This window comes from Neopsephotus bourkii, unplaced genomic scaffold (assembly GCF_033783945.1).
Source record: "Neopsephotus bourkii isolate Nb327-2 ecotype Australia unplaced genomic scaffold, CSIRO-AGI_Nbou_v1 NB_1707, whole genome shotgun sequence".
Classification (NCBI taxonomy): domain Eukaryota; kingdom Metazoa; phylum Chordata; class Aves; order Psittaciformes; family Psittacidae; genus Neopsephotus; species Neopsephotus bourkii.
The window spans coordinates 8,573,242-8,597,730 of record NW_026902181.1 but is presented as its reverse complement, the minus strand read 5'-3'; the positions used below and the strand labels follow the sequence as shown (position 1 = coordinate 8,597,730).

General features: G+C 45.6%; 1 protein-coding gene across 4 annotated transcripts; it reads left to right on the top strand.

Moving 5' to 3' along the window:
• The first annotated feature begins 1,795 nt into the window (after positions 1-1,795).
• LOC133224681 (cholesterol 24-hydroxylase) lies at positions 1,796-24,343 on the top strand. 4 transcript variants are annotated; one of them, XM_061376424.1, is made up of 15 exons: positions 1,796-1,946; positions 6,866-6,943; positions 7,250-7,331; positions 7,881-7,954; positions 8,988-9,074; positions 9,717-9,855; positions 10,684-10,794; positions 11,577-11,733; positions 12,065-12,127; positions 13,203-13,275; positions 13,718-13,802; positions 15,652-15,762; positions 16,020-16,108; positions 16,996-17,062; positions 24,137-24,343. In XM_061376424.1, exons 1-15 carry the CDS (start codon positions 1,819-1,821, stop codon positions 24,191-24,193), a joined length of 1,401 nt encoding a protein of 466 aa, XP_061232408.1. In that variant the 5' UTR covers positions 1,796-1,818; the 3' UTR covers positions 24,194-24,343. The 4 variants fall into 4 exon arrangements, with proteins under 4 accessions (XP_061232408.1, XP_061232407.1, XP_061232409.1 ...); XM_061376423.1 differs by lacking the exon at positions 24,137-24,343 and adding an exon at positions 17,937-19,524; XM_061376425.1 differs by lacking the exons at positions 10,684-10,794; positions 24,137-24,343 and adding an exon at positions 17,937-19,524.
• The last annotated feature ends 146 nt before the right edge of the window (positions 24,344-24,489 follow it).

Here is a 24,489-nt window from a genome sequence, read left to right as displayed (position 1 = left end):
AACACAAGCAGAAACAACGCAAGAAAACAAAAGAAAACCTGCAGATTGTGGCCGTTTAGCACAGCCATTGCTTCAATTTGAAAACAGAAGCAACCTGACTCTTGGAGGCTTCTGGCAGATGATTGCTGCATCAGATGAACAAAACCGGGGGGTGCCGTAAGTTACATCCTCTTCCTCCTGCTGCAGAGAGGCATGGCCATATGGGCGCTGCCATGGGAGGGAAGCAGGGAAAAGTCAGCCCATTGGAAATGGCAGATAAAAACTTCAGCAGCCTCATATGGTGCTGTGAAACAAGTCAGAGACCCACAGGTGGCAAATAGATATTGATAAAACCCCAGGTAGCTTAGTATCCTGTGTCCAGCCAGTTGAGTAAAGCTTGTGTAGAGGAAGAGCAAGTGAATGGCGTTGTCCTGTGAAAGTCTGATAGGCAGGTGGTGTGGGTGCTTTTCTCTGAAGGGCATGATGGGGTTGAGGGCAGAATGGAAAGACAGGAGGATGCACTGGGTGGTTTGTGTGCCCTCTTGGTCTTCTTGGGCCATTTGGGGTTCCTTACCTGAAATCTCCAGAATGCAGAGCTCCTGCTGAGGCCAGTGACAACACCTGGATTCATCCCACATCACTTTCCTTGGCTCCTTGTGAGCCAGTGTATTCATTTAGCATCCAAAACAGCTTGTCACCATGAGTTCCTTCATCTAACAGTTTGTTGTGAAAAATATCTTCCTCTTTCCTGCTGCTATCATTTCAGGGACTTCCTCCTTGCTCTTGAACAATGCAAAGTAATGATTGGTTTGTCCCTACTTATCTCCAAACCTCTGATGGTTTTCCAGACCTCTATCACAACCTTCTCCCTCATCCTTTTGAGGCTAATTTGTTCTGTCTCTATTTCTACACCTCTGCTGAGCTGGGAGGAAGAGCATGTATGGCATTCATACGCAGTGGGTGTGCTCTGGCTTTATAGAATCCTCTATGTACTGATATAGTTAGGCATCTTGTTCACTCACTCTCCTACCTCTAATCACTGCCAATGCTCTGCTTGCTTCTTTAATCTGTAGTGAGCATTAAGCTGACATTTCCTGAATGAATGCCGCCACTGAATACATATAACAGGTTTGGACTTAGATACATAATTTATTTTTGCCTGTGAATTATTTTTCATTTACCAAAAATGAATTTTCACCACTTTATAGCTTGGTACCTTGTGTCCTGCAATCCTTATGCAGTTTGTGGCAGCTTTAAATCACCTGTTTTGAATAGAAGTGTATAATCTCTCATTTCCATGTCTGGATGATGAGTGAGTACATTGTATGACACAGGGCCCAAAGCAAACTGCTCTGAAAGTCTTCATCTATTGATTCCTACAGGCATCAATAATATATTCCCTCTGCCTCTTCTATTTAAGCAGTTAAAAGTCAACAAAAAGCCTTTGCCTTCCTTGTCCTGATTTGGCTTAGTTTGTGTAAGCCTTCAGCAGTGAGACTTACTTAAAATGCTTCTGTAAACAAACATGAGGATGCAGCATCCTTCCTGACCTGCTCATGCACTGGTACAAAGCACACCTCTACCCAGGAAAGCAAACATATGTATGTACATATACGTACATAGACGTTCATATATATGCCTGTATATACCCTTCGCTGCCAGGCAGTTACCCGTGGTCCTGTAACCCAGCGCTCTTGGGTCAGCGCACCCCCACCGCCGCCGGTCTCTTTAAGCGAGGCCGGCCCCGCCCGCAGCCGAGGCCTTTTCCGCCCGCTCCGCAGATCTGCGCAGGCCGCCCGCTGCCCCGGGACGGCGTTGTGAGGTGCATACTCGGTAGTAATGGAGGCGCTGAGGGCAGTGGCGGGGCTCCTGCTGGCGCTGTGCCTGCTGGCCTTCGGCCTGTACTGCTGCTATGTGAAATACATCCACATGAAGTACGACCACATCCCCAGCGGCCCGCGGGCGAGGTAAGGAGTGGGCAGGCGGTGCGGCAAGGGGGGATTTTCAGGCGTCTGCAGGGCGAGTCACTCCGCTGGCATTAGCCGCGATGCCCGTCGCCGTGACCGCGCACAGCAGCGGACATAGCACCTCGGCCGCGCTCTCTGCAGGAGCCGTGAGACAGTGTCAGCGCAGAAAATAAGCACTCCAGCCTGTGGCCTGCGGGGTGGCCGGGCCGGGCCTTGCTGATGTGGGCAAGGGCAGCGGCGAGGAGGTCACACCAATGGCCCCTTCCCGTGAAAGGTTGGCACAGTAAGGCGTTGTCGGGGACTTTTGCAGCGTTGGCTCGGGCTGGCGTGGTGGGATGTGCTGACCTGCATCTCCTTGCTTGCAGCGGCATGAAGCGAGTGGCACAGTTGCCTATCTCAGTTGTGCGCTTGCTGGTGAGACCAAAGAGGGGCCTGACAGCACTGTCCATGCAGGAGGGGCCCTGTGCTATCCCAGCACAGCTTGCCATCCTGCACAGCTCCAGCAGGCATGTTGATGCCAACTCCACCAGACACCTTCCTTGTGGGCTTCCCATCCGATATAACCTATGGGTGTGTGCGCTCTCCATCACATGCCACAGGAAAAGACACCACACCAGCACTTGTTTACATAGCCTACAGTTTAAATGGCTCTACAGGGACACCAGGCTTAGCTGCCTGCTGCAGAAAATATATGGACCCACTTAGATATAAATATGATCAGACAAAAGCCGTTTATTGCAAAGCCTTAACCCCTTATATACTATTGCTTACATACAGTGATTTGGCATATTATAGAATCATAGAGTAGTTAAGGTTGGAAAGGACCTTAAGATCATCATGTTCCAACCCCTCTGCCATGGGCAGGGACACCTCACACTAAACCATATCACCCAAGGCTTCGTCCAACCTGGACTTGAACACTGCCAGGGATGGAGCATTCACAACCTCCCTGGGCAACCCATTCCAGTGCCTCACCACCCTAACAGGAAAGAATTTCCTCCTTATATCCAATCTAAACTTCCCCTGTTTAAGTTTGAACCATTAGCCTTTGTCCTGTCACTACAGTCCCTAATGAAGAGTCCATCCCCAGCATCCCTATAGGCCCCCTTCAGATACTGGAAGGCTGCTATGAGGTCTCCACGCAGCCTTCTCTTCTCCAGGCTGAACAGCTCCAACTTTCTCAGCCTGTCTTCGTACGGGAGGTGCTCCAGTCCCCTGATCATCCTTGTGGCCCTTCTCTGGACTTGTTCCAACAGTTCCATGTCCTTTTTATGTTGAGGACACCAGAACTGCACACAATACTCCAGGTGAGATTTCACGAGAGCAGAGTAGAGGGGCAGGATCACCTCCTTTGACCTGCTGGTCACTCTCCTTTTGATGCAGCCCAGGATACGCTTGGCTTTCTGGGCTGCAAGCGCACACTGAAGCTGGCTCATGTTCATTTTCTCATCGACCAGCACCCCCAAGTCCTTCTCCACAGGGCTGCTCTGAATCTCTTCTCTGCCCAACCTGTAGCTGTGCCTGGGATTGCTCCGACCCAGGCGTAGGACCTTGCACTTGGCATGGTTAAACTTCATGAGGTTGGCACCAGCCCACCTCACAAGCGTGTCAAGGTCCCTCTGGATGGCATTCCTTCCCTCCATTACAAGACAAAACATTGACAAATGGGTAGGTCCAATGGAGGGCAGCCAGGATGCCCAGGAAGCTGAGTGCTCAGCTTGCTTTAGGTGGAGAAGCAGCTGCTGAAGGGCAGAGTGATCCACTATCCATTTTCAGCTACCTGATGGGTGGTTATGGAAGTGTGGAGCCTGACACTCCTTGGAGTTCTGAAATGGACAAAAGGCAATAGGCACAACTTTTTGGCCAAAAAGTGTCTCAAGGGAAATCCCAGTTGCATGTAAGGCAAAACATTTTCACCATAAGGGTGAAACCCTGAGTCATGTACCATGTGTACCATAGCTCTGAAGTTGACTGGCCTGGAGCAGGGAACTTGACTGGTTGCCTCCAGAGGTTCTTGCCAACCCAGATTACTCTGAAATGGGATTAGTCCAAATCCAAACACTTCTCAGCTGGGACTGTATCTGGTAACCTGGAGAAGAGCAGCGCCAGAAGGCTTGTGTCTAGATTGCTGACCACTGGCAGGAGGTTGTGGTCAGCAGACCTGCTCCCCAACCAGCCAGTCCACAGCCTGTGTCCTTTTGAGTTGTTACTATGTCCCACATGCATGACTTTCCCTTTTTCCTTTATCAAAGGGCCCTTTGATAAAAGCTTAAGAAAGCCTTATTTTTAGGGTGAAGTACAACAGAATCTTATCAAAACCTCAGACTTTGCCCAGAGTCTTACGGCTGCATGATAACAAGATTGTATTAATGTCCTTAATTTCCTGGGCTGATTTATTTTATTGAAACTAATACAGCACATCTCTAAAGGAGACCTGTGCAGGACAGCCTGGAAAAATGAGTCTTGGTGGCATTTTGTACTTTTCACCCCATGAATGGCTCACCTGTGAAGACAGGAGGTCGTCTCTTCAAAGGTTTGCTTCATATTGAAGATTTAATAGCAAGAAATGGGTAAAAAGGATTCTTTGCAAATACATGTTTTCAGCTGATAGTGTCACATAGTTACGTATGCCAAACCAAGCCCTTATTATTTTTTTTTTCATGGCATGCAGTAATTAATTGGGACTTCCCATTAGCAGATTAACACTTTAGGCCTGTTGTAACACCTGACTTAATTGGGTAATGATGCTACAGCAGGTGAAAAGTATCTGAGGATTCATGTGTTTCACGAGAGGAGTCATGAATGGGACCTTGCCTCATGTGCTGCAGATAAAGTGGGTTTTGGAGCTTTAGCTAATGAAGAACTCATCTGGTACATTTGGGGCTTTCCCGTCTCTTTGGAGTCCAGTTACACTGGAGGAGTCAAACAAGTGGAGAATTAAAAGTTTCTGTAGATGTTGGGGAACTTAGTTGAGTGTTTGCTATTTTAAACCTGTATTTTATTTTAAAATAAGAGCCTGGTTTTCCCCTATTGCTTGTTTATACTGAAAAGGGTGGTGGCATTGCTGCCTGTCTCAAACAAAAAGCGGATCTCAAATATACCTTGCTTCATGTCTCACCTGTGTGCCTGGCAAAATCTTGGAGCAGATTCTCCTGGAAGGCATGCTAAGGCACATGAAAAACAACAAGGTGCTTGGTGACAGCCAGCATGGCTTCACTAAGGGGAAATCCTGCCTGACCAATTTGGTGGCCTTCTATGATGGGGCTACAGAACTGATGGACAGGGGTAGAGCAGTTGATGTCATCTACCCGGATTTGTGTAAAGCGTTCGACACTGTCCCACACGACATCCTTGTCTCTAAATTGGAGAGACATCAATTTGATGAATGGACCACTCGGTGGATAAAGAACTGGCTGGATGGCCGCACACAAAGAGTTGTGGTCAATGGCTCAATGTCCAGCTGGAGACCAGTAACGAGTGGTGTCCCTCAGGGATCGGTGTTGGGACTGGTCTTGTTCAACATCTTCTTTGCTGACATGGACAGTGGGATTGAGTGTGCTCTCAGCAAGTTTGCCGATGACACCAAGCTGTGTGGTTCGGTTGATACACTGGAGGGAAGGAATGCCATCCAGAGGGACCCTGACACACTTGTGAGGTGGGCTGATGCCAACCTCATGAAGTTTAACCACGCCAAGTGCAAGGTCCTACACCTGGGTTGGAGCAATCCCAGGCACAGCTACTGGTTGGGCAGAGAAGAGATTCAGAGCAGCCCTGCGGAGAAGGACTTGGGGGTGCTGGTCAATGAGAAAACGAACATGAGCCAGCTTCAGTGTGCGCTTGCAGCCCAGAAAGCCAAGCGTATCCTGGGCTGCATCAAAAGGAGCGTGACCAGCAGGTCAAAGGAGGTGATCCTGCCCCTCTACTCTGCTCTTGTGAGACCTCACCTGGAGTATTGTGTGCAGTTCTGGTGTCCTCAACATAAAAAGGACGTGGAACTGTTGGAACAAGTCCAGAGGAGGACCATGAGGATGATCAGGGGACTAGAGCACCTCCCTTATGAAGACAGGCTGAGAAGTTGGAGCTGTTCAGCCTGGAGAAGAGAAGGCTGCGTAGAGACCTCATAGCAGCCTTCCAGTATCTGAAGGGGGCCTATAGGGATGCTGGGGAGGGACTCTTCATTAGGGACTGTAGTGATAGGTAGGACAAGGGGTAAGGGTTAAAACTTAAACAGGGGAAGTTTAGATTGGATATAAGGAGGAAATTCTTTCCTGTTAGGGTAGTGAGGCACTGGAATGGGTTGCCCAGGGAGGTTGTGAATGCTCCATCCCTGGCAGTGTTCAAGTCCAGGTTGGACAAAGCCTTGGGTGATACAGTTTAGTGTGAGGTGTCCCTGCCCATGGCAGGGGGGTTGGGACTTGATGATCTTAAGGTCCTTTCCAACCCTAACTATTCTATGGTTCTATGATTCTGTTCTATGTAAGAGAGGAGTTTGGCCAAATTTTCCTTCAGAAGTATGCAAAGCTGGTGGGGACATTCCACTCACAGCTGAAGGAAGGAATGATCTCTGAGTTTTAATGCAGATGTTCAATTTGAAGAGTTAAACTTTTTTATTCAGTTTTGCAACTGAATATTGACCAGTGATTATCCTTTAATGCAGCAGCAATAACCATCTTGTCCTGCATCTCTGCACTGGTCTTTCTGGCTTCATGAGTGAGCAGCCTGAGCCCAGTTCCCTGCTTACTCACGTGAGGGCTGGGTATTGGCACAGCTAGGTGTTACTTTCCTTTTTCCTTACAAGGAGGAAACCATGAGCAACACTTATATTGCAACACTTACATTGCATCACTGAGCACAAAGGTTGCAATCCATACAAAACCCTGTGTTTGCATTCTTGTGACACTAAACCTTATTTTTTGCAGCTTTTTATTTGGACATCTGCCAATCTTATGGAGAATGCTGAGGAAAGAGGAGGTGGTGCATGATTTCTTCCTACAGTGGTAAGTTGAGACACATCAGTAACGTCAAATGGAGTAGCCCTGTAGCACAAATTGGAAAATCAAGGTGCAGACACCCTGAATTACGTATTTAGCATCATTCAGAAGGTTGGTAGAAGAGCTAGGGAGAGAGCATTGATCTTTCTGTCGATGGCTTTATGCACTGAAGGCTGCAGTAGCTCCCAGTACCTGCTGCTTGGTCCTTAAAGGTTATTAGGTCTGAACTGTTACGTGTTGGTAGTTTGTACCATAATTCTCTCTCCTTCTTTTTTTCTTTTTTTTTTTTTAACTTCCCTTCTCTTCTTGTAGGGCAGAGAAATATGGACCTGTTGTACGGCTTAATGCCTTTCACAGAGTCTCAGTAATGGTTCTGAGTCCTGAAGGAGTGAAGGTACTGCAAAATAAAGCTGAATCAACAGTGGGGATTGGCCTGTCCCCCCAGAAAGAGGGAAGTGGTGCCTGATGTTCAGGGCAGCACAGTGCAGCCAGTCTGTCCCTGCAGAGAGGGCAGCTTTGGCTGGGTTAGTACCAGATGCTCTGCTCACCCGGCTGTCATGATTTATTTTCCTCCTCAGTTGGTTGATTTACTTTGTTACCTTTATTTAAACAGCCGACAGAGCAAGCATCCACCATTCCTGAAAAGCAGACTCTCTGCAAGAGCTTAATATCTCTAATGAGCAAGGCAGAAGGGACTGAATTTCTTCCTCTAAATCTTTGCAATAACCACAGAGTGAGATTTCGGGTCATTTGGCAAAAAGTACTAGAGGCATGCAACACAAGCTAGTGGCACAGGAACTGGGAAATTAGGGCACATCAAATAATTTTCTAGCCTTCAGCCTATTGCTATAGGAGGAAAACAGTGAATATGTGAGCAGCTTTTTATGTTTTGTCTGGGAAATGGACAACACTCAGTATTCGCTGACCTGAGATTTGATTTTAGGAGTTCTTGATGTCACCACAGTACCCAAAGGATCGGTTCGTATATGGTCGTATCTTCAACATATTTGGTGAGAGGTAAGTGAAACCCATCTAAAGCTGTAGTGATCTGAAAATCGCAAGATTAGTAGAGTTGCAGGCATGACACGTCTTTTAACTCAGACCATTTACCTTTGCGGGGATTAATGACTAATTTCAGACATACCTAAGAGTGTGTATCTGTTAAATTATGTGCTAAGTCATATGTCTTCCCAGGCAGAGAGGAGGTTATGTTGGATTTCTTTGACCTTGATCATACTTTTTTTTCCCTATGGGTCTTCAGTTCGTCTCAGAACAGTTAGCTCAAGACCATCATCAAACTTCTCGCTTAAATTTTAGAGGACTGAATTATTCCTTAATACATGGGACTTTCCACCTCCTACGTCCAATAATAAAAAAGGGGATTTTCTCTTAGGCAGAAGCTTTTAAATGTATAATAATCCAGTCATAGAATCATAGAATAGTTAGGGTTGGAAAGGACCTTAAGATCATCAAGTTCCAACCCCCCTGCCATGGGCAGGGACACGTCGCTCTAAACCACATCACCCAAGGCCTCGTCCAATCTGGCCTTGAACACTGCCAGGGATGGAGCATTCACAACTTCACATATTCCAGTGCCTCACCACCCTAACAGGAAAGAATTTCCTCCTTATATCCAGTCATTATCCAGTCATTACCTTAATTATTTGCATAGCAGTTGTAATGAACCAGCATCTTTTTGGACTCAGCGGTCCACACCTACCAGGCAAAAGTATGAAAGTTTAGATTGGATATAAGGAGGAAATTTTTTCATGTTAAGGTGGTGAGGCACTGGAATGGGTTGCCCAGGGAGGTTGTGAATGCTCCATCCCTGGAAGTGTTCAAGTCCAGGTTGGACGAAGCCTTGGGTGATATGGTTTAGTGTGAGGTGTCCCTGCCCATGGCAGAGGGGTTGGAACTTGATGATCTTAAGGTCCTTTCCAACCTTAACTACTCTATGATTCTGTGTGTAAGACTTACCCTTGTGGCTGCATGGGGCTTGGCTGGCTCCCTTGGTGAAAACTGTTCCTGTCCTTGTTTTCCTAAATGATAGGTTCCTAGGGAATGGCTTGGTAACTGTTTGCAACCATGAGCATTGGCACAAGCAGCGGAAGATAATGGATCCAGCTTTCAGCCGAACGTAAGGCAAACATTTCTGGGATGAGCTAGCTGTAATTTCTGCTGTATTTTCATGATTCTCTTCATCATTGATCCATTGTGTGATATTTAGAAAGAGGTAAAAGCTCCCAAACATTTTATGCCACAATCACATTTTGCTTAAGAGTCCAACACACCATTTCCATGACTAGCATAATGTGACCAGCCTTCCCATGGGGTGGTGGCACCCATATAAGCTCAGTGATGGCAGAAAGATCCCAGGCTTGTGTATCCAGGAATATGGTGATGGCTGCTTTATCCTATTGGAAAACAGACCTTAGGGTCTTACCATTCATCTGATTGATAAGCAGGGGATTGTTCTGGTTTGTTTGTTTGTTTGTTGCATTGTGTTTAGGGTCTGAAGATAAAGTCCATTTGCTTTTGCATGCACAGGGCCAAAGCTCTTTGCCATGATAGCTGTTGTTTACATGGCAGGGTGGAGTAGGGCTGCTGTAAGAAGAATTTAACTAATTTTATCTGTTTATTTTTTAAAGTATTAAGGCAAATGTATTATTACTACTAATAATAACATCTTTATGCTTTATGGAAAATAATGAAGGTAATTTTGCCTGAGCAAAGATGTCCTCTCCAGAGCCCCCATCACTCATTCTTATTGATTGTTCAGCTACCTGATGGGTCTGATGGAAACTTTTAATGAAAAAGCAGAGGAGCTGATGGAGAAGCTAGAGGAAAAGGCAGATGGAAATAAAGAGTTTAGCATGCTGACGATGATGAACCGGGTGACTATGGATGTCATTGCAAAGGTACCAGCTGTCTGCTTTCTTGTTTCCTCTGCAATTGGCAGGAAGATATAAAAGTAACGGGTACCAGCAGCAGGACGGAGTGAGGAACTGGAGCCAGGGAACAAGACCTTCATTCAGTAGTGCGAGAAGAACTGAAGGACTAATTGTGTCATAGAATCAGCTAGGTTGGAAAAAACCTTTAAGATCATCAAGTCCAACTGTTACCCTAGGACTGCCAACTCCACCACTAAACCATGTCACTAAAAGCCTCATCTAGATGGGTTTTGAACGCTTCTAGGGAAGGTAATTCCACCACTTCCCTGGGCAGCCTGTTACAATGTTTGACAATCCTTTAGGTAAAGAATTTTTTTCCTAATACCCAGTCTAAGCTTCCCCATGCGCAGCTTGAGGCTGTTTCCTCTTGTCCTATCTGTCACTTCATTTTGGGCTGACCCATAGGAAGGGGCAGTTAGGCAAGGGACTGCACAGCCTGAGTGTGGCCTGCAGGACAGGGATCATTTGCAAAAGCCCTTACAGCCTCATACCTCACATCCCTCTGTGCCAGAAGAGGTGGATGTTGCATTGTTGCCATTATATGTCAGAATGAAGTCTGCCTTACACTGGCTTTTCCCTTCTTTATGCAAACAGTTTGGATGAATGGAGAGTAATAGTAAATTATTAATCCTCCGAATAAGGAGGAAGTAAAATGTAGATACTGCCCTTCCCTTGCAGTCTCCTGCAAGGCGGGGTCTACTCTGAGGTATCTATAGGCGAAAAGGCAGTGGAGTGAGGCAGCCATAGGGAGCCAGGAGAATGCAGTGAGTTGCCTTTTTCTCTCCCACTCCTCAGGTAGCCTTTGGCTTGGAATTAAATGCACTGAGCGATGACCAGACACCTTTCCCGCATGCTGTGACCATGGTTTTGGAGGGAATGACCAAGATGCGTATCCCCTTCTTGCGGGTCTGTATGCTCCTTGCTTCGGTCTTCCCCCTTTGTGTCCACATGGACCCTCTGCTCCTGCATGAGTTAGTGGCTTGGAGCTGTGCAAGGCCCATATACAATGGGGAAAGTCATCAGTATCTCTTCTCCAATGTGCATTAAGATAAAATGCAGTAAAGCTTTATAACACTTGCAAAACTTACATTTAATGCTTCCTCTCTGCCTTTTCTCCACCCATGCATGTGTCATCATCTCATACGGCTTTACACTTTCACACCCATAGCTACAAAAATTGTGGGTTTTGCCGTTTTCCCAAGAAGGATAGCAGCTATCACTCAAGGTGGAAAAAATCTGAACAGTCTTAAAATAAGAAATTTGGTTTTTTGACCTAATTTCATATAGTAGGAAATTATGTGTGTAATACAAAATATTTAAGTTGAAAATCATTCCAGTTTCTCACAAAAGCTGTAGTTCAGGCTTTTAGAGCTCCTGTTTTCCTTTTTGGGTCCAGAGGTGAGATTCTGTATTGCATGCTGCAGCTTTTTCCATGGAGAGGTGAGGAATTTTGCTTACTGTGTCCAAAACATCAGCTCTGACAAAGCAGTACATCAGCATGCAGTGATGGAAATATTTCTCATGTCAGCCCAAGCCCTCTGCCTTGGGGATATTCACTTTGTTCCGTGGAGAGCAGATTTGTGACAAATGTAGCTTAGCAGAAAACAAGGTGCTTGCTTGAAAAATAACACTGGCAATGTATTTTACCAAGAAAAGGAATAAAATGACTGAAGAAATTCTGTATTCAGTACATGCCAGGGAAACGGAAGCTGGTAAAGGAGGTCCAGGAAAGTGTGAGGCTGCTGCGGCGTGTGGGGAAGGAGTGCCTTGACCAGAGGAGAGAGGCCATCCGGAGTGGGAAGGGAGACACACTGGATATTCTTACGCAGATACTGAAAGGAGATGGTAGGGAACGCATTGCTGTTTGAGTGAATTTCTCTGTGTTATGATTTGTCATGAGATTCAGGGGGGATTGTTTCAGAAGTCTGAACTTTGTGAACGTTGGCCCTTCCTTAATGTATTTTTCACACTGAAGATGGTGAGAGCAGGTTTGAAACTTCTCTGTTTGTTTGTGTTGGATGAAATATTGATTGCAGCTCAGTGCCGAGTTGAATGTTCAGCATCCCCTCCCAATGCCACCTCAGACAAAATGTGCAAAATGGGGCAGAGCAGTCTGGCTGTTCCAGATGGTGCATGGCGGTAATTTCTAATCTTGTTTGCTTTTCTTTCCTGACAGCTCTGGAGGAAACTAGAGATGATGAAAATATTCTGGATAACTTTATCACTTTCTTTGTTGCAGGTTGGTATCTAACACTTGGATATGTTGCATGGGAATCTGTACTTGGGGGCTGTCTTACAGGGCCATGATTAACATACTTGCTCACTCTATGTGATGCTGCTGTAACAAGGAGTCACTTGCTTGGAAGACAGCTGCATTACACTGGCATAGGACCAGCTGGGTGAGGTCGGAAGAGAGCTCAGTTTCTCATAGGCAAATGCAATGTTATCCTCCTTCAGGCATATCAACATAGCAAATAATGCCAGGCCAGTGGTTTCCAGCCTGCAGTGCAGAGGGCACCACTGCTTCCTGGGGTGCAGTGCTATTCCTTATGGGGTTCTGCTCTTCCTCCCTGATACTGCTAAATCTGTAACATGTTCCACGTGTCTTCATGTCACCCCACCCACATGATTAAACACAGTTCTTCCCTTAAGAACATTAGTCAACACTTGGTAGGAGAGGGCACTGTCAGGCCTGTCAGAAAAAGCAGGGGCTGAGGTGAGCACATGAGGTAAACAACTTAGAAAGATAAGTCTTGCAAGTCAGTAGGATTTAGGTTCCTAAGAAGGTGAGGTACATACACTGTTCTTCTGCAAGAAAAACGTTATTGCAACAAAGACATCTTTGTAGAAGTCTGTTTTTAAATAGTACATATGCCCATCCATTAAAAAATTGAAACTATCCTCATAAAGCAGACATTTCAAGGAAAGATGCTTAGAACTCAGTTTTCCCTCAGAATCAGTAAGTCCTTGCATCACGGCAGAGTGGTGTGTCCCATGATGTGGCAAGGCAAATACTGAACCTCACTAGCCTGTATGTTAGGGAAATCATGACCAGTAGGTGCCATGTGCAGGCACTGAGTTGAGCAAGATGGTTCGTATCTTTACCAGCTACAACTTGTTCTTGTCATTCCTGGAAGCTCCTTATGTAAGATTTATAACCTTTTTAGTATTTCTTTTCATTTCTAGCATACTTGAAATAAAACATCTGGGGCCTGACATTTAAAGATTCCTGTTTACAAATCACACTAACAGACCATCTTTCTGTCATGATATTATTTCATACTAACAGTGAAACCTATTTTTGGTTTCATTAGGTCATGAAACCACTGCCAATCAGTTGTCATTTACTGTAATGGCACTGGCTCAGCATCCTGAAATACTGAAAAGGTATGTGTGCTCCTGCTTGCTGTTAATTTTGAGGTGAACTTATTGATAAGGATTATTAAAAAGTTAGGATAAATTCCCAGTAAATTCTAGCCTCCCTTCAAAAATAAACAGTTTCATTGTCTCAGTATATTTAAAATATAAAAAAAAGCTTAAGGGGAGTTATTTCAATTCCATCTAGCTGGTGAAGTTTTTTATTTCAAAGCCTTTATACATACTGGTCCTGAATCCTACCTGATTTGCCTGTGCTGTACACCCACTGCTGGTATCAGCCGATTGCTGATACGAGGAACAAGTTCAGGCAGGCTGGCTGGAATCAGTAGGCATTTAGCCTGAGGATGGGAGTCAAAGTCCAACTCAGTGTTTGGGAAATTACAAATGTAATTGTCAACTTGCCTAGCAAGAAATGGGCGTCTGCAGCTAACCATTTTTAATTGAACTGCAGGCTTCAGGCCGAAGTGGATGATGTTCTTGGTGCTAAGAGAGACCTTGACTATGAGGATCTTGGCAAACTCACCTACTTATCTCAGGTACTCCAGGAGTGAGGTAAAATATCAATTGTAGCTGTTTGTTAGCCCCTCTGCCGTGTCGTGGAGAAGCCCCACACTTTTAACATTTTAGGGACAATGTCGAATCTGATCCTGATGGTGTTTGCCCCCAGAGAGTCAGCAAGCAGGTACCATGAGCCGTTTGCAGCAGCCCAGGTTGTTGGGAAGGATGCTCCTCAAATTGTTTTCCAAAATCCCACACAATTCCTTCACTGCTTTCCTTAATTATTAGCAAGCTGGGAGCTAGAGTGGAGTTGCTTAATCCCTACCTGTTTATGCTGAAACCACAGTCATATTTAAAGAAGGGTTTGCAACTCTGAGCCCAACCTGTGTCTGAATCCCACACACTTCCCAAACTCACAGCTCTATTTTTGTTTGATTATTTTTAAAGCATTTCCAGCTATGATCTCACCATGTGCCGTAAACTCAACAGGATTTGAGGACGTCCAAAAATAGAGGGTAGTTTTTGTAATTCCAGTTTTTTATTACTCAGTCTTGACACCCTCTTCAGTCACTTGGGGGGTTGGGATTGAATAAAAGAAAGTTTGGTCCTAAGAAAGAGGTCTTGTGTATAGAAGTGCTAGTTGGTAATGAACTGCAAAGCCAGGGCTTGGCTACTTGCCAGTGTTTGTATTGCATGTCCTTTTTTACAAGAAGGGGGATACCAGTAGCCCTCAGGAGAGGCTGAATTGCAGCCATGGCAGCTATTCTTCTGCTTAGATTTCCATGTGATTTTAGTATTGTGTTATGATTGCTTTTCTCTTAAACTGCCCTGCTGAGGAGATACGATGCTGTTTTACCATTTGATGTATCCTATTCCACAAATCACTGTGCTTTGACAGTAGGTGCATTTCAAAGGTGTATTTCTCCTAAGAAAAAGGCATCTCTGTGTGATTACAGAAATCAACAGGCTTTTCCAAACACCATCACAATTATACCACTCCAATTAGGATGAGGTATCTAAGCCTTTCAGTTTTGAGACAACTCATATGACAGCCTCTCAAAGCAGATTATTTAATGAACAAGCTTGGATCTATACAACCAACATCACAGTCATCCTTGGTCAGAGCCAGTCCAACACTGAAGTATCAGAGACCATGGGACTCCTCTCCTGCCAGTCAGGCAATTCTGAATCCTTTTGTCCATGCTTTATTTTTCATTAATCCACTCATGCATACACACTTAATTGCATTTGTAGTGCGATGCTAATGTGTGCTGTTAATTAGGTTTCACTTTGATGAAATAAACCGTTCTTACAGCTCACTGCCACCTAAAGAAATGGTCTCACTCCATTTATTTTAACTGGCTGTTCCCTATTCATTTTCCTTTGCCAAGTTGCTTTGTCATTTTGGTGCTGTGACCTGGCTCAGCTCCCTGAGCAGCAGAAGCAGGACAAAGGTAGGAGCGGTGCTGAGAGTGGGAAGGAGATGGGAGCAACCAGTCATCCTCATGCCAGCCAGCACTGGGAACAGCTCATCAGGAGCATGAGAGTTACGTCTCAAAGACACTGTCTTTGATTTTGCTTCCCAGTATTTTTTCACTTAGTTGTTGACTTGATTTCAGGTGTTAAATCAGTTCAATGTGTGGGATCTCTTGTGGTTCTACTTTTTTTCTCTGTGTTTTACCAGTTCTAAGAAAGAGCCAGGCCTGAAAGAACTGACTTAGCCGTATATTTTGCCCACAGGAGTCCAAGGCAGGTACATCAGCATCTATTCCACAAGCCAAAGCTCCCATTTAGCTAAAGTGAAAGGCCATAGGGAAGTAATTAGTTTTATTTCTGCTTCCTACACTGTATTTACAAACTGACCTTTTGCGCTTTTCACTGATGCAGGTTTTGAAGGAATCGCTGCGGCTGTACCCACCCGTCCCAGGGACAGTGCGCTGGACAGACAAGGAGCATGTCATCGATGGCATCAGGATTCCTGCAAAAACAACTCTCTTTGTGAGTTCCATCCACCATCAGCAGCTTTTAGCTGCTGCAGTTGATCCAAATGTGATGGATTTGTGTATCAGGGGGCAAAAATCCTCCCTGAGCATATTTCTACCAGCCTCTCTAAAATATTGTCCAAAACTGGGTTAAGAATTTGGATTCCTTTTGTCTGGGGTATGGAAGGAAGTTATGATTTTGTACCCATGACAGTGAAAAGGCATTTTCAGTGTTCTGCTCCTGACTAATATAAATAAACTCTTTCTTGACAGTTCAGCACTTACATAATGGGAAGGATGGAAAAGTATTTCAAGGATCCACTCACTTTCAATCCAGACCGATTTAGCAAAGATGCACCTAAGTGAGTTTCTTTTTATTCCTAGGTTATTAAATATGTAATAAGGTACCATTAAAGGAAGAGATTTCAAGGGGGAGGGAGAGAGGAATAAAACTGTTTTTCCATTCCAGTATGAGTGTTGCTAAACCCTTATCCAAATGCAAATAGAGAGTCATAATGCACAGCTTTTGTTCAGAAGTTCTTTAGGCCACATGATATTGTCTAAAAAAGACCAATTCTAATGTTGTGTAATGTTTGTATTGAGGTCAAAGCTTTGGGCCAATATGAGGTTGAATATTTTGCCAATACAAACATATAATGTATGGTAGCCCTGGCTCCAGGATGCTTGTTATGTCTCCACATTAGAGAAGGGACAAGAGGCTGAGGGATAGAAGATGCTGTTCAGCCACAGGACAGGCAGCCTGATCAGTAATCTAATCAGTAGTCAGGAGTGCAATAGGAGGGACCAGTTACCTAAACAGATGGTGCTGATCCCTGCGTCTAGCTACTTTATGAGTCATGGATTTTGCTTCAGCTTAGTCTGGTCTCCTGAACCAAATGCCCCTTCACTCACATGGTTCAGAGCTGCTCGAAGGAGCAATAACTGAGTGGATTGTTATGTCCTCATGATGGGCTGGAGAGCATTTAGAGTATGCTTAACATTTGGCTTTGAAATAAGGTTTGCACATATCAGAACAGCTCTAGAAGCTAAGTCATGTACATGACAAGGAAACTTGTTGCAGAGCTGTACTGCTGCTCTGAAACAAAACCATGAGAATGTTGAGATTTTCTTAAGTGAGCTAGGTGAGTTGGTATTTAGACCATTTCCTTGCTGCAGTGATCAAATATTCACTTGTTGCTTGTAAGCTGTCGAGGTGACAGTTTAGAACATTTTTTTTTTTTTTTTGCAGGCCATATTATTGCTATTTTCCATTCTCTCTGGGACCCCGGTCCTGCATCGGGCAGGCTTTTGCACAGGTGAGGCCTGGAATGACACTTTATTAGTGAGCATTGGGTCAGCTCAGGGTGTGCTGGCTGCGGCTGGTAGTGATGGTACCAAAGGCCACACTGATGGTGTGCTGGCCCTCTTTCCTCTAAAGGGAAGATCACCACCATGCCCATGACCAGGAATGTCTCTCAAATGCTATCAGACATACATATATCAAACTGGTCCCGTATCACTCCTGCACTCATTAGACCAAAGTGTCTGCAGGGGAGAGGGCAGCAGGCTGTTCTCCCTCTGAACTCTCCTGGGTCACCCTGCTTGAATCCAACCCCATTGATGGGAATTGCAGTCAACATCCCTTTGCCAGCCAGGGTCAGACACACGGGGGGTATGCAAGGGCTTAAGGGCCCTCCCATGAGTGCAGCTGGCAGAATCAAGACAGGGAAAACATCAGCCGACAGAAGGGCACAAGCCAGAATTGGCACTGAGGAGGTGAGGAGGGGGCTCCTTGGATGGGAGGAACAACTTAATGAAGTAATGAGCATGGCAGGGAGCATTTCAGAACAGCAGGAGGCCGGCTCTTCGGGTCTGTGCTGTTGAGTTCATCTAAGCAACAGTGCTCAAAATCTTCAGGTTAAAGTGCTTAGTTTTACACTCTGATTTCCAAAACGGGGTTAATGCATAAACACAAGGACTGATCTTAGTGCCTGTCAGTGGTCCTCAAATCCAGGAAGCCCCAGGTGATGACTCTTCCTGCTCAAACTCAGCCAGCTGCATTAACAGAGTAACATTTAACTTTTAAATCTCTGTATTGACAGAGCAGCATGACATAATACACTGACTGTAAGAAGCTGCAGTCCAAGCTGTATTTGCTGTCACTGATAATGAGTTTGCTTTTCTTAACAGATGGAGGCGAAAGTGGTGATGGCAAAACTGCTGCAGAGGTTTGAATTCGAGCTGGTACCAGGGCAGAGTTTTAAACTCTTGGATGCTGGAACCTTGAGGCCACTAGATGGAGTAATGTGTAAATTAAAGCCAAGGAGTGTTGAAAGAAGCTGCCAGGAGTGACTACTCGGGGAGGGAAGCATGACATGGTCATGTTAATATATGTTCTAATTTTGAAGATCTTCACACTAATCAAAGATTAGATTTTTCAGGCACCTTCAGAGGGTTACTGGACTGAAATTTTTCTTAGCCTTCCTCATAATTTACTGAAGAAAAATGTAGGAGTCACTCTAATGAGCATCTTCAGTCTGGAAGTGTACCGGGAACTGCAAAGCCTGTTATTTTCTTGGGGGGCTATTTGGTTCTGACCAGTTTTGGAAAAGAATGTCCTTTCACTGGAGTATCTCTGGAACTCCACAAAAACCTGCACTCAAATCCCAGCTGACAGTTTCCACTAAGCTTCCTTACAACACAACATGGTCTAAGTAAGCCCTTGGTGGGGAGTTTCCTACTTACACAGTGAAATTGGAAAATTTTGTAGAGCACAAGATTTGGGCTGAACTTGGGAAGAAAAGCTTGGAGATATGCTCTTGGTGAAAGCAATTTTCCCATCCCTACTGTAAATGAGAAGAACAATTAATAGGAGCAATCTGAAATGAAAATCAGAAACTGATGGGACTACTTTCCCTGTTGCTATTGCCTCATTTTTATTCAGTCTCTCCTACCTTTCTTCCAGTATCATTAAGAGCATAGATTCCCAGTCCATGCTGCCAAAGGGTGCTCTTCTGCTTCCTCCCCACAGCTTGTTCTCATTCTCATGAGACACTGTTCCTTTTTATGGGGGCCCTTGCTGGGTATATTTTAACCTGGACCATTTTCCCTGTCTGATTTACCGTGAAGGTACACCAGGACTTGGATGAGATGGTTTAGTAGGTGCTGCAGGGTTGCTGGTAAGTGCCTGTAGCCAAATGCTGCTTAAAGAGATGTTGCTGCTGAGGTGTGTCTATAACTTGAGCCACAGGCAGGAAAAGGCCCTGCACCCCCTTCTGCCAGTGTGCCAAAATTGCCCACTGCATGTAGGCTTGCAGCCTAGTTCTGCTAGGGAAAAAAAGTATCATGTGAAATTGCCACTTCCCATAAATATGTGGATGCCTCATATGAGTTTGGGCCTCATCTATCATGAAATACAGTAAATTCAAGGCATTTGATGCCGCCATTGTTGTTTCTTACCTTTTTGAATTGAAAGGGCAAGAACACAGTCGGTACACTGTCAAGTTTCCGTACCAGGAGTGTAACATGAAAGAGCTTTCCCTGTTGTACACCATTTCATTCAGTGCAGCAGTGGGATAGGAGGCCAAGAAGGGTGATGTGGTTTTTGGTAATACAAGCAGTGTCATATAATGTACTGATTTACACCCTGCAGTACCAATAGCTATATTGCTAGTGAAGGTTTAGTACATCTATTAGTAGACCAGCTCTTCAAGCCCTTGTGCTGGACATACTCTTGTATCCTTCTAGACATTAATAAAAATGTCATTGGAAAACCTGAGGACTTTCTTGCTGGATGTGTGTTCCTGGGAGCTGATGTGTTCAAGAGCAGGATGCTCAATGCCTTTTGGTCTAGATAGGCTGGTGGTGTAACAAAAGGATGAATTGTGAGAATATGTCAAAGGGAGGGAAGGATCTCAGTGGTGCGGGGAGCAATGTATGCTGTGAACAGCACACAGCTTGATAGACATGCTGGCAAATTGTGCCATGGAAATGTGAGGCACAAGCGTGCCAGCTCTTTGCTCTGCCCGAATGACTTAGCTGAAATGCATTAGTTGCACAAACAGGTGTTGCTTTCTGCTCCCCCTGCAATGGCTATGGGCACCTCCAAGGAGAGCTTAAGGGGAGTGATAGCATGTTAAAGCCCTGCAGAAAATTTTGTCAGACCTTATCTGCCTGAGACCAGAGCTTTCTGTCTGCTTAGTGCTTACCCTCCTTCTTGGATGCTCTTTCAGTTCTTTCTGCAAACCCAAATGCCATCCAGCTCTCCAGGGACTGCTGACACGGGCCTTTCTGCCATTCGGACCCCCAAGAGCTCTCGCCATTGTCGCCTGTCAATGCTGATTGCCTTCCAGCAGATGGCAAGCTCTCACTGGCGATGCACCTAACAGGAGCAGTGCTCTTCATTGACAGCTCCTCTTTGGCGACAAGCTGTCCTGACTCCTTCAGGACATCCTACCATAAGATGATACCCTGCAGTGTTGTGCAAACACTCCACAGTGTTCTCATGGCTTCATCCTGCACCCCCAGCCAGGACATGATCCCTGCTCTGTCAAAAAAAACCCAAGTAGGGTCAGGAAAGCTGCTCCCTGGTGCCCTGAATGCCATTTGGGTGCCGGTACAGGGTTTGCCAAATGCTGTGGAGAAACTTCAGGCCAGAAGTGGCTTTGGAGAAATAGCTGTGTCTGCCATAGGCTGTAAAAGACCTGGGAGCTGCAGCTTCCTCAGACACCACAGGAAAAGACAGTTTTCCTTATTCTGGGAAAGAGAAAAGTGTTACTTCACTTCTGGAGCAAACAACCACTACCTGCACCAAGAATTCTGCTAGAGATCATGGTTGATAAGGCAAAAAAGGAGAGCAAGGTCTGTCTCCCCAGTGCTATTCCCAGCTGGCTGTAGGAAAGTATCATAGCTGTAGCTATTTTTTCCTGTACCCTTTTCCTGGCTTTTGGGCAAAACAAAGGAAAACCTGGAAGTGGCTGCTGGGGTGGTTTTACCCTGGGTGCCATGCAGCGCAGCTGTGTGTGGGATGCCTGGAGGATGGAGACAGAAAGGTTTCTTGGTTGACATGGAACAACAAAGCCAGGCTGCTTGGGGCAGCTCCTGCCCCTGCATCCTGCAGGCAAGAGCCTGTCCTCTGAGCTCCTCTGGCTTTCACCCTGCTCCAGATGCACATGCTTGCAGATGGACAGGAACCATCTGGAGGCAGCCAGGAGCTCAGCTTGGCAGGACTCAAGGTAAGCAGCTGCCTTCACTAAAGGTGTGGGCACTGGTGGTGACACTTACTCCCAAGAGTCTGTCTTTATTAGCAGTGTCTAGGTCTTCATCTTGTTCTGACACATGGCTGGTGCAGGTTTCTGATGCAGGTTTCTTTGATCCCTTTCCCAGACCTATAAACTCTTTGCCTCCCTCTTCTGGACTTACGCCCAGGACTTTCATATATGAGTTCAGAGCGAAGACTTCCCTCCAGGATTTCTCCCAGTTGTTTTTTTTTTTTTTACGCTAACCCAAGAGCTTCATTTTATCCCATTTAGATCGGTGTTGAAGACAAGACATGAGGAAAAAGCTGCTGCCTAGGCCTCTTGAGAAGGAGGGAACCGATTAGGGGACATGCACCCAAGGAGCCTCTGTCTTTTAGAAGGCAGCAAACCCCCTCACTGCTGGCAAGGGAGAAGGTAATGCTTTTTCACCCCAGCTAGTCTGGAGCACAGGAGACTCTCTGGTTTTGCATCTACACCTCATGTACAGACTCACCTACATCTCCAGAGGTGACCCCAGCTCTAGATTAGTGCCAGGACAAAAGTGGAAAACATCTCCACAACTTTTCATGAGAGGAATCTCATCATAACCCTTGCAGGAAGCCAAGAGAAGCTCAGAGGCATGGGATTCAGTCATGCTGATTGAAACTGTAGCTCAGCCTCATATATTCTGAATGGGGACAGCCTTTTGCTCCATCTATAGCCTCTGGAGGACTAAGTGTACATAAGCAAGCATAAAATACTGTCTTTCTTTGCTGGAGTCAGGTATGCAGAGCACAAACCAGGATATTTCAGGCTCACCTATCCAGCAGTGGTCAACTTCTAGTTACTTTCTTCACTGCACCAGCTTTAGAGCACTGTGCTAGGTGTGTGTGGCACATTTAATCACTGTATGTTCAAAAAACCTGGGGCTCCCAGGATGTGGTGCAAGCATGCAGGTTAACCGTACATGTATTTGAGCTCGGTGTGGTTATACGATGAGAGCTGTAGAAGGAGGCCTTTGCTGCATCCAAGCAACATTTGCTATTGAGACAACACAGTCACAAAGCAGGTCTCCACAACACAGCCCATTCTTCTTCTAGCTCATATGCTAGCAAAGGCAATAATGTCAGAAACTTCTTTCTGCTGTGTTACAAGAGAGGGATGGCATGTATTGGGTCAGACAACTGTTGTGCCTTCTCTCAGTTTTCCCACAAATTGCAATATCTTATGTTCTCCCGGACTTAGAGACAAAAGAAGTACTTGCAGACGAGGTGATAATACCTCATTGAGGCAGTGGGCTCACTCTTCTTCCCTCCTTTAGTGATACCAGTGACAAGGGAGGCACCAGCAGGGTCATTGTCAGCATCTCAGTGGGATCATTTTAAGGTTTCTCCATGTTGCTGCCCATGCCAATGCTTTTGTCTGCTCTACAGGACACTTGGTGACATTATTTGTAATTAATCACTGCTGGTCTGCCTCGTGGTAAGGTTTGGAGGCTGCACCCAGGTTACGCTGAAGCTGAAGGGGGCCCTTTCCCTGTGAGCTCAGTCCCTTGCTGTAGACTCGCTGGCCCCCAGCAGCAGGTACTGCAACTCAGGGAGGCTCAGAAAATGGAAATTAAAACGACATAAAGAGGTCAAAGCTAGTGAACTCAGAAGTCTTTTTACTGTGCCTTCCCTTCTCATGTGATGTCTCCATGTGAAATATTTGGTGGCAAGTCCTGCCCTGCTCACCATGCCCATGTACTGGTCCGTGTGAGCTTGCAAGTGGTTTTTGTCTGTCACTGAACTGGCAGTGATGGGTGTTTTATGAAACAGGAAGTACAGATTCAAATATTCTCCCTTCAAGCCCTGAAGTGTCTCCTGGACTTGTCTTGCTGTCTCAACAGGCTTTGTGGTAGACGTGGTCAAAGCTATCTGCCTCCCACTACAGTGAGCAGGTAGACTCCTCTCTGAAGGGAGTTTGCTCTCTACATTCAGCACTTCTTCGTCCCTCCCAGGATGCACAATACACGAGGTCTACTCTGAATCAGTATTTTTTCAGAACAAGCCATCTTCTGATCCTCCTCCTGCCAGCAAAGGCCCCCAGATTTGCTGGGAGTGGAGCAGTGCTCAGAAGCAGAACCTCCTCAAACACTGGTACTGTTTCCTCTCTCTTCAAAACACTTAGGTGACACCTATATTAACAAAGTATGTCCTGGACCTTTCCCTGGCACTGAAGTGGACTGAGACAAAATAACTGTGTCTATCGAGCTCTCTTACCCTTCAAAATAGGGTGGTCATGTGCAACTTGTGTATCAGGAAGGCTGTCTGGCACATCTTGACTCCAAGATCATACCAGAAATTGTCAGGAGAGTGACAGTGGCCAGGGGCTGCTCTAACAATGTAGCTATGGGGAAGATCATGTACCAGAGACCTAGGAATGTCTCTGTCACTTTTAACTTTTCCAGTCTGTACTAGTGCGAAGCCTGCCCGCCTTTAGAGTCAGTCTGTATTGATAGGCTAACCCTAATAGCAGTTTGTTTAGTTCCGATACTGAACTTCTGCCTCTCATCCTTCCCTTTCAGCTCTGTGCCCTCCCTCTTTCAGCAATGCTGCTTTCCACACATCTCATTCTCTCTGAAAACATCACAACACTGATGTCTCATGGTCCAGTTGTCTTTCTTCTCTTTGGTCCACCTGTAGGATTTGCTTCTGCTCTAAAGTGCCCCAGCACTGAGCTCCAGTTGAGGGTCTTGCACTCTTTAACCCATGCTACTGTCCTCACTGGAGTGGTGTGGGAGAAATTGTTCCTCCAGTACAGACCTATTGTAACGACATTAAAGAACTGCTTCCTCCTTTTCAAATGGACTTTATTTGATTAAGCCTCATTCTCAGTTCAGTTCCTCAGAAGATCACAGCACTGTAAGCTACAAGCAAGCACTGGAGCATCTCCAGTACCTGAGGCACCAGCAGCATCCAGTAAGAGTTTATGCTGGATCCACCCTGAGGATTCTTGCAGGGGATACTGGTGCCAAGCACTAGGGAAGACTCCAGTTCTGTGGGGTCTTTAAGCTTGTCTGGTAAGGGTTGATCCTTGTCTCGCTTACCTTCACCTTCCATCTCTTCCCTTGTTACCTCCTCTCCCTTCTTTTGTTTGTGCAGTGCCTCCAAGGAACTAAAGGACACTCAAATGACCACCTACTCTTCTGCTACATCCTTGCTGCAGTAGTTTGCCCTGTTTCCCATTTAAGGCATCAGCTCTAAAGGTGAGGCCACCTCTTGAGCCATGGTCTGCAAGAAGCCTTGTACAGCAGAGCCATGATATTGGCAGGAATCCTCAAGTGCTACTATAAGGCAAATAAATAATCAACCATTATTATTTGTATGTATCTGTGAGTCTTCTCTAATAGACCTTGGTAATATTACAGTGCTGAGGACAGGCTAAATTAGATAATACTATGCTCAGCTGGCATCTATTCCCTTGGAAACAGAGGTAAAAATGCATTTAATAGCTCTTTGGTGACA

What these genes read in the sequence shown, in the direction of transcription:
- LOC133224681 (XM_061376423.1), top strand. Translation starts at nt 1,819, where the DNA reads ATGGAGGCGCTGAGGGCAGTGGCGGGGCTCCTGCTGGCGCTGTGCCTG. An exon ending in TGAGTCCTGAAGGAGTGAAG is followed by an intron (nt 7,332 to 7,880) that starts GTACTGCAAAAT and finishes ATTTGATTTTAG; the next exon opens with GAGTTCTTGATGTCACCACA. An exon ending in CTGCAAAAACAACTCTCTTT is followed by an intron (nt 15,763 to 16,019) that starts GTGAGTTCCATC and finishes CTTTCTTGACAG; the next exon opens with TTCAGCACTTACATAATGGG.